The sequence below is a fragment of the Tripterygium wilfordii genome, chromosome 9 (assembly GCF_013401445.1).
Source record: "Tripterygium wilfordii isolate XIE 37 chromosome 9, ASM1340144v1, whole genome shotgun sequence".
Taxonomy (NCBI): domain Eukaryota; kingdom Viridiplantae; phylum Streptophyta; class Magnoliopsida; order Celastrales; family Celastraceae; genus Tripterygium; species Tripterygium wilfordii.
This window is the reverse complement of record NC_052240.1, coordinates 13,292,430-13,306,401: the sequence shown is the minus strand read 5'-3', so window position 1 is coordinate 13,306,401 and position 13,972 is coordinate 13,292,430. Positions and strand designations below refer to the sequence as shown.

The following is a 13,972-nucleotide window of genomic DNA, read 5'->3' as shown; positions in this document are numbered from 1 at the left end:
TACATGAAAGGAGGATCTTTTGATACGCGTGAAGCTCAGGGACTCGTAAAGAACAACTCAGCATGAAAATTGAGCGTCCTTGCAAGCCACTACAACAACTCCCTGAAAAACCAGTACGTGATGAAATCGACACCAACCCTCATGGATGGAGGATGGTATTTTATGCTCTGATCAAGAGCTCGTACACATTGCTACTGTTATCCCCACTAACTCGCTTTAACATCTCGAAACTCCGACGACTACCTAAGAAATCTACCCGTTTGAAGTTTACATAACCGCATTCGGGTGTTTCTTTGCTGGAGTACACTGATCGAAGTCGGTCAGCATGCCTTGAATCAGTATGAATTGCAGCATCTATTTCATCAGGTGACATGTTATCCTGCAGAAAAGATCAGACGCGTGAAGAAACCCAGTGATGGTGTATTATTACTGATGAATTCCAAAGTTGAATAACGATATCATATCTCATGATGTTAGCACACCTGTGTATATCACCGCACAGATTGGAGCTCAAAATACGAGAAACTATTCATGACAGAGGAAAATCAACCTAGCAAAGACAGATATCAAATAAGGAGTCATTTTTAGACTCACCTGATAAAATGCATAAATATGATCCAACGCCTGTATACATGTAAAACCATTGTCACTGAAAAAAGTTCTTGAAGAATGCCCCATCTCGGCAAATCGGTCCATCGGAAACAGTATGGTAAGAAAGTGGCTTTTAAATATCAGTTCTGCTTTCTCACTGCAAGCAAGCCGCAAGAATAGGATGAGCAGCGAGATGATGCACTTTCCAGCATCAAGATCATCACAAAAGAATTGAGAAAAGCCTTTCCATCTAAAGAAAAAGACTGCATAACAAATATGCATGATGGTATTATGACAGAATCGGGGTCTATAAATGAACTAATTAGCAGAGAGAGACATAGGGAATCAACAACCTTTCTGTAAGTGGTCGCGTTAGGTTTGCAAATGAAGCTTCAGAATCCTTTCCATCACCCTTGGCATCAAACGATATGGATGTATGGTTTTCACTACCATCTTCAGCACTGAATGAGTCCATGTAAATAGAAGCAGTTGAAGTTGGCTCAGATATTGACCAGCAAATTGAATCCAGTAGACTGCTTGGAGTAATTGGCCGCATTGGTGTTTGACAAGTCTGTAAAAAAACCCGTAAAATATCCCATGTTTCACATCAGAACAAGTTAACAGTTTATACAGTTTTTAATATTTAGGCCACACTAAATTCTAGGACAAGAGCTCCCAAAAAAATGATATTTGTCGAAATTATCCAACATGGGAAATTTTGCACCAGCAAAATACCAGTTACATCGCAGATGCAACAAAGTGAGGACCTTCCCTTGTTAAAAATCAGCTCACTAGTTATTTATTAGTGTAAGTATCATCATCGTAATCAAAACCTTTATCCAATATAATTTGCAAAATAGTGACGCATGCTCAACCATGTACCTGCATACGACGTCCACGACGATTTCTAACCCCATTTTTGGCAAAATTTGCCGTCTGTTGTCTTTCGTCAAGGCTTTTGTGCCTTCTCAAACCCTGGGCAGCTTGAAGGACACTTGCCCTACCTTTCTCCTAAGAAAAGAGTCAACAAACAATATTTATACTTCAAAAGATAAGAACATTAGAGCAAATATACAGTGGAATCATCTCAAAATGTCAGCAATTAATGAATGGAAAACCAAGAGACCATACAGTAAGGAAAGAACAAAAATCAAAATTATAGAGCTTAGAGGTATGAGAACTGTGCTAACATGATTGTCAACGTATTATTTCACCCAACAATAGGAGAAACTTGTAACTTAGACAAAAATTGGGAACTAAGCTAAGCTTGATTGACTGTGCTAGAATCACCTTGCAATAAAAAACTTGCTCAAACAACAACTTCTGATCAAGTTCTTATTTTCAGTTTTTTGCAACTGGTGAGTTGGTTCAAATTATTAACTTTAGCAGTTTATCACAATCATCTTTAGTCACTCCATTCTAATCCCATTACTGAGATCACAATTCGTGTGCAATTTGATGATATGGCATCAAACAGAATAACCCCACGCTTGATTGTCCCGACTTTACTATTCTTCTTACCCACAAAATCCTTCCCTCATTTTAGACATTATTGCTACTTAGATTTTTAAGAACAACTCATACACAAAGCTCCTACATAGTGGCAGCGTTGGGGAAAGGTAATATGTGTAATGTGTGCAGCCTTACCCCTGCACTTCAAAGTGGCTGTTTCCAAGATTTCAAACTGTGAGCCCTAGGTCGTGACAGCTAGGTTGTGATGAAAGACTAGATCAACATTTGCTCTATTAGTAAAATTTGCGAGGTTGGAAGCCACAGAAGAATTTTGATAGTTTTATCATTTCTGAATAATTACACCCATGTCTTGCCCGAAAGTTATGTTCACCTGACAATCCCCTAGCCGACATAAGGTAACTGTTCACAACACAGTGTTTGCATATTGAGAAAAAAGGATTTATCTAGTAAAAGGATTGGAAAAGTTTAGCCATAATTTTTTTTCTTATCATCCTCAAGATTTATCCAAAGCATTTCTTTCGTATATTAGCAGGTTATACATGTAGATTAGTGCCACAGACGTAGAAGTGGTTGAGGTCTAATAGCTTGCTCCTTAGTGCTTCAAGCATAATAGAAAGAGGATCAGAGCTAAGTAGCATTTTGAAACAAACTACAAAACTACAATTTACCTCTACTGCAATGCCGTATTTGGAATTTTCAAGCATTGTCCCAATTTGCCTAGCCAAATCAGCAGACAAATGAACAAGCCTCTGCACACATTTCTTCTTTACCGTTTTCAGAACCCACAATGGCTGGGACACATCAAAATCAAATTATATTTCCACTGAGATATAAGGAGTAATGTAGAGCATTCTTCCAATCACAATTATCCAATATATGCATCTCAGATTGACGATAAACGCACCCCCAGTAGAACACATCAAGAAAATAATATTCTGGGAACTCTTGATACTTAGCACATAAAAAATTTGAGCCTCAAAAATCCATGGTGGAAAGAAAGGTGGAAAAAAGATGCTAATGTGAATCAGATTATGCATGTAAAATAATTCACCGTAACAAGGTTGCTGGAGTGTCCAAGATATCTCTGTATAGATGCCCCTTCACACACCACATGACTTGCACTGCAACCAACAAACCATTGATCTACAATCATGGTACCTTCTCTGATGGCAACCTCAACAACCTAACAAGCATATAAATATTTCAGAGAGCTTAATGAGCTGCAAGACACGGTAACACTTCCCAGTGGTCAAAGAAACAACTTATTTCTCTAAATATAAACTTCAGATTTACCTTCTTCTTCAGCTCAGGTGAAATGTCTGAATCAACATACATAGTACAACCAGTTAGACTTGAGTCCATGTTTCTACTGAACTTCACAGAGAGTTGTTTTTGAGCTTCGTCAGTGAAGTCAATTCGCTTGACCTCATGGATACCAACAGGAAGACAAGAATTCTCAGCACTAGAAAACCCAACAAGTCGATTCAACTCATCCAAGCACAAGCCAGTTTCTCCGACACTCTTGACCGTGTACCGTGATTCACTCAACCTCACTGCAGCATATGCAAAACAACAGCATTTCAGATGCTAAACAAAAAAACATGCTTAGTCAAAGGAAGTGACAGAGTTTGATTTTCATAAAACGTTCGTCAAAATAAGACTCCGCTTCTCAAACTAATACACAAGACAAGATGTTGGGAAATCCAAGGTTAACCACCTTTAAGACAATCAAGACGAATAATGATGAAAAATTAGAGGCACAGCTCTTTGCAATTCAAAAAATCACATCAAAATTTGAAGTTACGAGAAGACAATGACATTGATCAGTGTGTGATTCTTTGACAATCAGCTAAGCATATAACTAGAAAGTTCTCTAAGAAGAGGAGAAAAGAGGGTAGCCATCTCTTACCATTCTTTCGAACACTATCCACAAACCATCCAAGGGTAACAACAAAGAGGCCTTTTTTTGATCCATACTTCAAAGCATGCTCAAATTTACGTCCACCAAAGCTGTATCAAGTGTTAAGGTTTAAAAGAACATAATAACACAACAGTGAAATTACCACACGTCGTATATAGTTTTCCAAGATCAGTTAATGACTAGACCTCTCTGAATTACATGTCCAGAAAGTTCAACATGAAGTTATCTTGGTCAAACACACGAAAAACATTTTAACAATAAAAAATTAAAGAAGAACCACACATCACAAATCTGAGAACCTTCCTGGTTTATGTATCTTGAAAGTTCAACAATCAACATAAAGTCATCCAGGCCAAGTATGTTTTCTCTTAACCAAAAGAGAGATGGTTTTCTATACTACTAAGTACCAACCCAACTACCCAAGGCACTCATTCACTTTCAAGAACCAAAAGGAGAGCATGTAATGAGTCAGAAATTTTATATCATCTTTTTCACTCCAAAACTGTAAATAAATATCATTCACATAGTAACGATAAAGAGGATATGTGTAATATAATATTATAATCAGAAAACTAAAGGATATCTGAACCACAAGATGGGTACACTGGGGATGCAAGTCCGGGCTGTATTTACCGCCTAATCTCTCTGTGGCTTCCATGACCTGTTTCCTTGCTTCTGATCAAAGAATAAGGAGAGGTATCAATGTACTGGAGCAATAACATAATTACTTGCTTTATGCACAAGGAAACAAATAATCATATGAGTTGAAGTTAAAAACTTTAATGAATTGTTTAACATAGCAAAACAAGAAAACATAGCAGAAGGAATTGCCTGCAGCATCATTCCAAATGATGATAGAAGTGAGTCTATCTCAGTTTGTAATATCAGCATTAACTGCATATAGCCATATAGGTGAACATGCAGAAACACTTACTCAGTCTAAGCTTTAACACAACCCTCTTACTTGAATGTGGCACTCATACAAACAAGAAAGGTCTTATATCAACAGATCCCAGTAATACAGATTCAGGCATTTCTTAACTGTTATCCCACTACACAACTTTAGGTAACAATTTCATAACGTTAACCTAAAACCGATGATCTGGGTTGTGCAGAAGGAACCAGAACAAATTCAAAAATGAATAAGCAGGCACTCAATAAGCTTGGGCTATGATATATACGTCCTAAATTCATAATCAACATAAAATTTAACAATACACATGATTGTATGCGCAACGACACACCAACAACCGCTAAATAGTAGCATGTTGATGTATATCAGAGATTTCATATTTGCTGCAGTAATCGATTAAAACCAGGAAGCAAGATAACGAAATCCACTGGTAAAGTAACAAAAAAAGGATTCCATCAGAAAAACAGCATGAACTCAAATCGATATGAAAAACTAGGAAACTGATCGTGTATACCTTTGGATAAACCAGTAACACAAATAACGAGACCAGCAAACGGACTAGTTGATCGAACCACCGTCTCGGAGCCAAAGGAGGAGGAAGCAGGAGACATTGTTTCAGAGAATCGCACCCCTCTAAAAGAAGGCAAAGAAGATGAAAAACCTGCCACAAGCCTCGAACACCCCTTGCCACCAATCACTTCCACCCTACAACCACGACCATTACCATTACCCGCCATACCTTACTCTTTCTTGACAATTACAACATTCACAATCAAATAAACAGCCATAATTCAACACAGCAAACCAAAACAAACTTCAACTGAAACGTTAACCAAAAAGCAGGCCTAAAAATTTAAGAAAGAAGTAAGAATTTTCCCGGAAAAGAAGAGGAATCAGAGGGAGTGAAAAGTATTGGAGGACTGCAAGTCACAGGCAAAGTGAGAATTTTGACGATTACCTCCAATTTCCCTCTCTCTTTCTTTCTCTGCTTTTGGTGAGAACAAATTATAAAAGGATGTGAAAAGGTGGTGTTTTGTGAAGGTAGTGCTCTCTGGTGACTATAGCAGTCCTCTCGCAGAGTGAGTATTGACAACTTTGGCTTACTTTGGTTTTTGCTTTATTGGGGGTTTCAGAAAGAACGGGAATCGCACCGAATTCAAGTTTACAGCAAAGCCAAGCACGGGCGCTGAATTGCCTTTCTTTTTTGAATCTCTTCGGTCTTCAAATCCCGCCGAGTTTCGCAATTTCTCAAATATTACGAGTGTACCACCACACCCTCACTCTCAGCGATGGTGGTTAAAAGGCGGTGTGTGGAGTTTGGTGCGGTTAAAATGTACTTTTCATTCCTCAATTATTCGTAGGATTTCATTTTTTTCATTATCCTTTTTTTTTCCCATTATTCACTACACCATTCCCTCTCGCCGGGTGAATTTGTCCTGACAGAGATGATGATTCCCACGATTGTTCTTTCTTTTGGGTCGATTTTGATCTCTTTATGAATTTTTGCAGTAGTTTATGATGTCATGCTGGGTTTCGATTCCTTCCCTCTCTACCAGAGTTTTTACTCCATTTATTTTTTGGAAATAGGCCTAATACTTGCTACCGGTGCTTACTACCCAGTTGAGGATTATAGCCTCCGACTCACTCGGGTAACCCGCAACAAAAAGAGAAATTGACCGTTGTTTCTAGCAAAGTTGGTGTTTTTACATTTATTTATGTATGTTTTGATAATTTTTCTTTTAGGGTTTTGGATGATGTCAGAAGTCTTAGTTTGTGGGACCTGTGTTTCTAGCTTTTTGAAGTCGACAAATGGGCGTGAACTTGGTTTGGGAATTTTGTCAGGTAAGGGTGATGATACATTTTTTTTATTATTTTATTTCAATTTTCTGCATAACCTATTGTAGCCAATTCATATATGAAAAGCCATACTTTCACTTGGGAATGGGATAGCTTTGATATGCTTATATGCCCTTCTGTGTTTTTTATGTGCAGTTTGTTACTCTTGATTTTGAGCTGAGCTTAAAACTTGCTCTCGGTACACCATGTTGTATTTTGCACACTTGCTTTGATGGTGGGGCTTTCAATTGGTATCATTTATTATGAATTGTTATAGATTGGTTGATGATTCTAATATTGTAAGAATAAGCTAACCAATTACCCTTCATCCAACATTACCATTTTCACACACAGTCACAAGATGCAAACCAAAACAAAACAAAATGTACACTGCAACAAAAAGGGGAACTGACCATGAACCTCTGCCAAGCAAAAATCAAATGATATGGTACGTTTGTTTTCCAAGTTTTTTTTGTGAGATCTACACTGCTCTTTGATAGTGCGGCTTTCAATTGGTTCTGTAATGAATTTTTGTTATGTCTGTCCTATGTAGAATGAGACAATTATGTCTCAAATATTTTCCTATTTTATTAGGTGTATTGGTTAATGATATTCTTACCTAATTGCAGTAAACTGTGAGGAGAGAAAGGGGTTTGTTCCTTCTACTGCCAGTGCAAAATGCATTCAAGTTGGTTAAGCAAATTAGTATTTTTGTTTAGAGGTTCCATCTGAATCATCTTGGTTTGAAGTTTTTATGCTTATACTAATTATTGGTTTTAGGATGAGCTGCAAGATGCAGTGGACAAAAGTTGCCATGATTTTATCACAATTTTTGTTTTTGTTTATCGAAATCGAGAAATTGGTTACTCTCTAAATATGTTGGTAAGTGACATGATTTTAATATGGGCATCCGCTCTTTAGCCTAGAGTTAATGGAACTTTTCATCACTCAAAGATACTCTTTGTTCCAACTCAGTCACTCAATTCCAGATTGTTCCAACTCAGTCACTCAAAGTTTAGTTTTGTTTCAATTTCATCACCTGGGCAGATTTTCACAAAAACGGGCAGTCAAACATCACACCTGGCATGTTGACCACCAGGTCAAAGGCTGATGTGTAAAAAATAAAAATGTGGCATTTGTAAAAAAAAAAAAAATTGCCCAAATATTTGGCATACTTCCAGAAGATGCGAAAAAGACCTAAAACTTTTGTCTTCAAAAAAGACTTTGTTGCTGCAGTCTCTTGGACGCGATCTGGCTCCAGCTTGACAACAACTGTATATCACGCGATCTGGCCCATGAAAAGATCTATGATGCGAGGGGGTGGAAGTGGTGGTGGAATTGTCATGACCGAGAGCCATACAATGCCAATGGATTTGAGTTTTGGTGGATCATGCAGCCCTGGAAAAAGAACAAAATCAAGTGCCAGGAGGATGCCAAACACTATTCTTACAATTCAAGGTGCAACATCCAAAGCTAGGTACACTACCATGCTGAATGCAACTCAGGAATCAATAACGAAAGCAAGGAGGTAGTCATATTAGTGATAATATTAGGGTCGTGCTAACTAGATTAGTAAATATCTATTGGATATGTTTTTGGTGGACTTAGCATCTGAATATGTTTTGGACTTACGTATGACAATCATCTGGCATCTAGATAATGTTGTTTTGGACTTGCTTCTGTGAAACAAATATGATATGGTGAATTAATATAAAGGTCTATTATGGTGGAATTTTAATCTTTATGGTGGAGTTCTTTTGATTTGTTTTGTTAAGGTGCAGAATTTTGACATGTTTTGTTACAAAAATTTTTTCCACGTGGCATTTTTTCCACATCAGCCTTTGACCTGGTGGTCAACATGCCAGGTGTGATGTTTGACTGCCCGTTTTTGTGAAAATCTGCCCAGGTGATGAAATTGAAACAAAACTAAACTTTGAGTGACTGAGTTGGAACAATCTGAAATTGAGTGACTGAGTTGGAACAAAGAGTATCTTTGAGTGATGAAAAGTTTCATTAACTCCTTTAGCCTAAGTCAAAACTTTGATTTATGACTTAGGTTTGGGATTGTTACGCAAAATCCGTAAATATATGGATCGTACAAGTAATATAATGATTATCTTGGTGTTATTTTTGTGATTCTTCACAAGTATGATTAAACATAAATAGTGAGCAAAAACTTCTGAGTTCAGACAAGTTAATTCCCCTTCTTTCCTTCCAACTTAAACCAAACATAAAATAATTTCTTTATTTTAATATTGTAGGACAAAAAGCTTTCAAGAAAAGAAAGGAAAAAGGCAAATGTGAACAAATTAAGACAGCTAGCAAATAATAATAATTATCATAGTGGAAACGGAATTAGACTAGTGTGTGTATATATATATATAATACTATACATATATACTACATTATTAATTACTATATATTATATAATTAAATATTTATTATTTTATAATTTAAAAAACCTACGGTTAAATCTCCATCAAAACGATTGAATCTCGAAACTATTGAACCTTCAGTCTTGACAATTCAATTCACGGGTAGAATTTAAAAACTATCATTATAACTAGCTTCACTCTCACCCTTACACTCATGCCCGTAATTACAATATCACCCTTCATTTAACACATGTCACTAACTCAGAGGCATAGGAGCAGTGCTATCAGACTTGACCCGTGCATCGATCCCGACAATAATTTTTGAAGGTTCAACCGGTTGGCTCGAAGGGTCAATGGTTGAACCGCATGTTTAAATAATTTAATTATTTATAAATAATAATAGCATTATGCATAAAATCTTTGCTTAATTGTGTGATTTTGTATCAACTATCAAATAGATAACAAAGAATCAAAGATAATTGATTATTTTGAGACATAAAAAATAAAAATCCAATAAAAAAATGGATGTTATAAAGATGAATATTACAAGCTATAAAAATGTATTTTCTCAAAAAAAGAAGCAGCTACATGTACAATATTTGGGCCATGAAAAGATGTAATTGCAAATTTGTACTCCCTCCGTCTCTGTTTGATAGGCTGCTTCACTTTTTCCTAACAAAATAGGGGAACATAATTAATGAAGTTAAAGTAATAAATTTAATCAATAAACTTCCTAATTTACCCTTAATTAACACACCTCCACTCACACCATTCTAGTTACAATTAATGGCATTTGTTGATTAAATTGCATATTAAATAAGGGTATATTAGTAAACTATTGAATTTAACTTTCTCTTAATAAGAGAAGTGGTATATAATTTGGGACATCCCAAAATAGAAAGGTGGTATATCAAATAGGGACGGAGGGAGTATTTGCATATAAGCCCATTACTCGATTCTTCCAATTCCGAAACCAAAGGCCCACTTTGTTGTGCGGGGTCTTCCTCTTTTTCTTCGAGGGAACCCTAATTTGACACTGCTCTCGTAATCGATGCTTCGTTTTTTATTTATCTAAATACTTGCAAAGATGTCGAGCGCTTCAGGTTTTTCTCTGGACGATATCATTGCAGATGTAAGCGCTTTAGATTTGTCTCTAAATGATATCACCAACAACAGCAAAAACTCCGGATTCGGTCCAGCCCGACACGTCCCCAACCGCGGCGCCAATCGAGCTTCTCCGTATAGGGCCCCGAAGGTAAAGGTTCTAGATTTGATCTCTCCATGAAGATTCTCTCTTTTTGTGCTGAGTTTATTCGCCTGATTGTGCAAGTTTTCTTTTTCGAGTTCACGCCGATTTAACTATCCATCCAGTAGGTTGGTAGTGCCTATATTTAATTTGGCACTACCCAGTCCATATGATCATTGCTTGCTGCATTAAATCAAATCCTTGTTGTTTTATGTTTCTCGCTGAAAATATTTCATCATTGAATGATGCAGGTGGATATAAGTGATGTACCTACTGATACGAAGGATAAAGATGATATTCTTGAAAGTGAATTCCTTGTCACGAAACTGGCATCCTTAAGTCTCTGTCAAGGAAACAACTATCAGCATGATATATTTCAGCGAGCTAAACATTTGTTATCATGCAAGGCATGCCATCTGGACATCGAATGGCGCTGTAAAGTTTGTCCCGAATGCAATGCTTATTATCAACAGGATCATAAGTTGACAAAGGATCCTTCCAATACCATGGCTGAGCTTGATACTCAAAATAAAGAATCTAGGCAGATTCGTGTTGTTCAGGTACTCTATGCCTGTATTTTTTTTGTTATTAGTCTATTCTAACTTTTTTATTTATTGATTTTCATTAGGTCAGACGATTGCAAGCTTAACATTATTGTCCAAGTTGCTGTATGTCATTATTGAATAGATGATTATCAATCAATCCTAATCCTTATGTTTGCTGCCTTGTTATTTTTACTAGTGTTACAAGAATGGATGAAACCCAGTAAAATGTTGTAGATGTGCTTTATTTTTACATGTTTTCCCCACGTGCACCTGAATTTATAGTCGTGTTATATCTCATGTTAATTACTGACTTCTCTTGTTTCTATTGCAGGTAACTATTATATTATTTTTAAAGTTTTGTATTCTTGATTGTTTACCAACTTCTCATTTTTCTTAAGTGTAAATTAGCAAAAAGTTGCCGTTGTATATGAAAAAGTTCTTTGAGATGTTTTGCAAAATAAGGATATGAAGGGTTGTACTATTTGTCTATACAGAGACATTTGTGTTCTGAGCTTGTATGTTGTATGCATATCATTATTTCCCAACAGAAATGGTTATGTGAAAATTGCAGATTGGGATATTGCTCCATCTTATAGTGCACGTATCTCAGTGTCGTACTCTACAATGCCAAGATCCAAATTGTCGTAAGGTGAGGTGGCTCTATCGGCACTTGGTACAATGCAGGACAACTGCATCTAGAGGATGTGTTCTTTGTAAGAAAATGTGGTCTCTATTGTTAGTTCATGCAGCGACATGCAAAGAATCTGAATGCCATGTGCCACGTTGCAGGTAATATGCACCGCCTAGCTTCAAACACATTTTCATTGGGTTCACTTGTCTCTTCTCCACTCCATTTTGTTGTTGTTGATATACTCCGAAGAGTATTTTATAAGTTTTTTTTTTTTCTTTTGAAAAGCCATGTGTTTCATTGACATGAAGAAAGTTGCATGGAGCCAGGAAAACTGGATGTTCCTTCAGCAATGAGATACATAGTAATCATACATATTAGTCATGCATGTAAGTTGTTTTCTTAAACGTTTGTTAATTTATACAGAGATCTAAAAGAACGCTTAAACGCCATCAAAGTCGCAGCAAATCAAAAGAGGGAATGAGAAAAGCTAAGGAGGGAAATGATAAGTCAATAGTGATATGAGCATATTGGGGCAATCCATGAGTTATTCGGAGAGTAGCTAAAAAACAGAAGAAGATGGAACTCCTGATGTTGTGAGGAACATTTTCTGATTTTCATATGTTAATGTCAAAAGATTCATATTTTAAATAATATATTTATGCAAGTTATTAGCTACTTTATTTGGATTGTATAAAGTAGATTGGTGTTCTCGTGGTTTCCTCAAATTAGGAAAAATCCAAGATTTCTATAGCAAAGAAACATACGCACGTAAGCTGAAAAGGTCATCGTGTTCTTCATTTACCCTACAATTTCCGGAGAATTTCATTGTTATTTTCAATCCTGTTCAATCCTGTCGCCTTCAAAGTTCAAATAAGGAAAATACATCCAAAGATGCCGTCTTTATACAAAGAAGAAGAGATTCAGAAGAGCAACAACGAAATGGAGACTGTCCATTACATATGTCAATAAGCTAAGGTTAGATTGAGGCGCTAAAATGAACTAGGAAAATGGAATTTTAGGATCCAAGGACATACAGGGGGACTTCATTTCGAAATAGAAAGTTGAAGGAACTCGAACTTCTGCATTTCTAACATACCTGAAGTCCAGACCATCCTTCCTGATATCATCTTCTGTGCTATCTGACTCATCCACCCAGCCCCATAGAATCCTTCTACTTTTGACATTGTCAAGAAATGTCTTGGAAGCATAAAATTTTCCATAGCATAAAAATTCGACAAAAAAGATTAAAGAACAAAAGTGAGCTACTAATTTCCTTCAATGTCTAACTACACTCTAGTTTATTGCAAAATTTGTCCAAAAAATTCCATGCATATCACCACTATTTAATCAACTACTTCACTATCACTATCACTATCATCTTGGTCAACTTCATCAAATAATTCTGGCATGTTTTGTTGTTCAACAGCATCAAAGAATTCTAGTGGCATGTTTAGAGGAAGATCGATCACCGCACCATCAATGGGGTCATCCATGCCTTCACCATCAAATAATTCTGCTTGTGCCTGCATATTTTCTTCTTCAGGAGCATCAAAGAATTCTGGCATGTTTAGTTGTTCAACAGCATCAAATAATTCTGGTTGCATATTTAGAGGAGGGTCGACGACCTCACCACCAAGAGGAGCATCCATGCCATCACCAGGACCAAAAAAGTGAAAATTTGGGAATGCCAATAAATCGTCATTCAGATCAACAAAAGGACCATCAAAAAAAAAGATCCCGTCTTCTTGTTCGTTGTCATTATTCACATTTATCCCATCACCAGGACCAAAAAAGTTAAAATTTGGGAATGCCAAGAAATCGTCATCCAGGTCGTCCACAATAAAGTGCCCGCCTTCTTCTTCGTTGTCATTATTCACATTCAAGAAACCATTCATATTGAACTCAAGTTGAGGAAATTCGTTTAACACGCCCTGAACTTCTTCTTGTTCTTGTTGGGGAATTACAAGAATTTCATTTTCTAATGGCAGAAGTTGCCCATCTTCGTTTTCATCAATCTCGACATTCATATTAATAACAAATTCAGGAACTTCGTCAAGCCAGCCCATATGTTCACCATTCAGATTAACATCAAACTGTCCATCTTCGTTGTTATTAATCTCCAAATTCCCAACACCATTCAAATTAACACCAAATTCATCGAGTAAACCCGGGATTTCGTTGTCTTGCGCAATTTCATTTTCATTCGGTAATGCCTGAATTTGCCCATCTTCATTGCCATTATTCTCTATATTCCATATACCATTCAGATTAACATCATGTTCTTGAAGAAAATTGTCGATGAAGCCTTGAATCACTTCCTGTTCTTCTTCGACAATTTCATTTTCTTGCTCTTGTTCTTGCATGGCGATAATTTCATTTTCTTCTGGTTGTTCTTGCATGCCGTCATCATCTAAGTCCATATGGAGTTCTTTGTTACACAC

The 13,972-nt window shown here is 36.6% G+C and overlaps 2 protein-coding genes across 3 annotated transcripts; one reads left to right on the top strand and one right to left on the bottom strand.

The window, feature by feature from the left end:
* Nucleotides 1–19: 19 nt before the first annotated feature.
* On the bottom strand, nucleotides 20–5,635 carry LOC120006057. The gene is made up of 10 exons (XM_038855932.1): nucleotides 5,413–5,635; nucleotides 4,569–4,660; nucleotides 3,974–4,076; nucleotides 3,358–3,617; nucleotides 3,116–3,247; nucleotides 2,733–2,855; nucleotides 1,474–1,602; nucleotides 945–1,162; nucleotides 595–748; nucleotides 20–379 (listed from the first exon to the last, which is right to left on the bottom strand). Exons 1-10 carry the CDS (start codon nucleotides 5,633–5,635, stop codon nucleotides 161–163), a joined length of 1,653 nt encoding a protein of 550 aa, XP_038711860.1. The 3' UTR covers nucleotides 20–160.
* Nucleotides 5,636–10,052: 4,417 nt separating this feature from the next.
* Nucleotides 10,053–12,226, top strand: LOC120006122 (histone acetyltransferase HAC1-like). 2 transcript variants are annotated; one of them, XM_038856024.1, is made up of 4 exons: nucleotides 10,053–10,364; nucleotides 10,607–10,915; nucleotides 11,472–11,689; nucleotides 11,955–12,226. In XM_038856024.1, exons 1-4 carry the CDS (start codon nucleotides 10,197–10,199, stop codon nucleotides 12,010–12,012), a joined length of 753 nt encoding a protein of 250 aa, XP_038711952.1. In that variant the 5' UTR covers nucleotides 10,053–10,196; the 3' UTR covers nucleotides 12,013–12,226. The 2 variants fall into 2 exon arrangements, with proteins under 2 accessions (XP_038711952.1, XP_038711953.1); XM_038856025.1 differs by lacking the exon at nucleotides 11,955–12,226 and having other exon boundaries at nucleotides 11,232–11,614.
* The last annotated feature ends 1,746 nt before the right edge of the window (nucleotides 12,227–13,972 follow it).

Excerpts from the sequence above, each read along its gene's own strand:
- LOC120006057 (XM_038855932.1), bottom strand. The coding sequence starts at position 5,635 with ATGGCGGGTAATGGTAATGGTCGTGGTTGTAGGGTGGAAGTGATTGGT. Across the intron at positions 2,856-3,115 it reads ACTCCAGCAACCTTGTTACG|CCATTGTGGGTTCTGAAAAC; the intron begins GTGAATTATTTT and ends GATGTGTCCCAG. Across the intron at positions 1,603-2,732 it reads AATACGGCATTGCAGTAGAG|GAGAAAGGTAGGGCAAGTGT; the intron begins GTAAATTGTAGT and ends CTCTTTTCTTAG.
- LOC120006122 (XM_038856024.1), top strand. The coding sequence starts at position 10,197 with ATGTCGAGCGCTTCAGGTTTTTCTCTGGACGATATCATTGCAGATGTA. Across the intron at positions 10,365-10,606 it reads CTCCGTATAGGGCCCCGAAG|GTGGATATAAGTGATGTACC; the intron begins GTAAAGGTTCTA and ends TGAATGATGCAG. Across the intron at positions 11,690-11,954 it reads TGCCATGTGCCACGTTGCAG|AGATCTAAAAGAACGCTTAA; the intron begins GTAATATGCACC and ends TAATTTATACAG.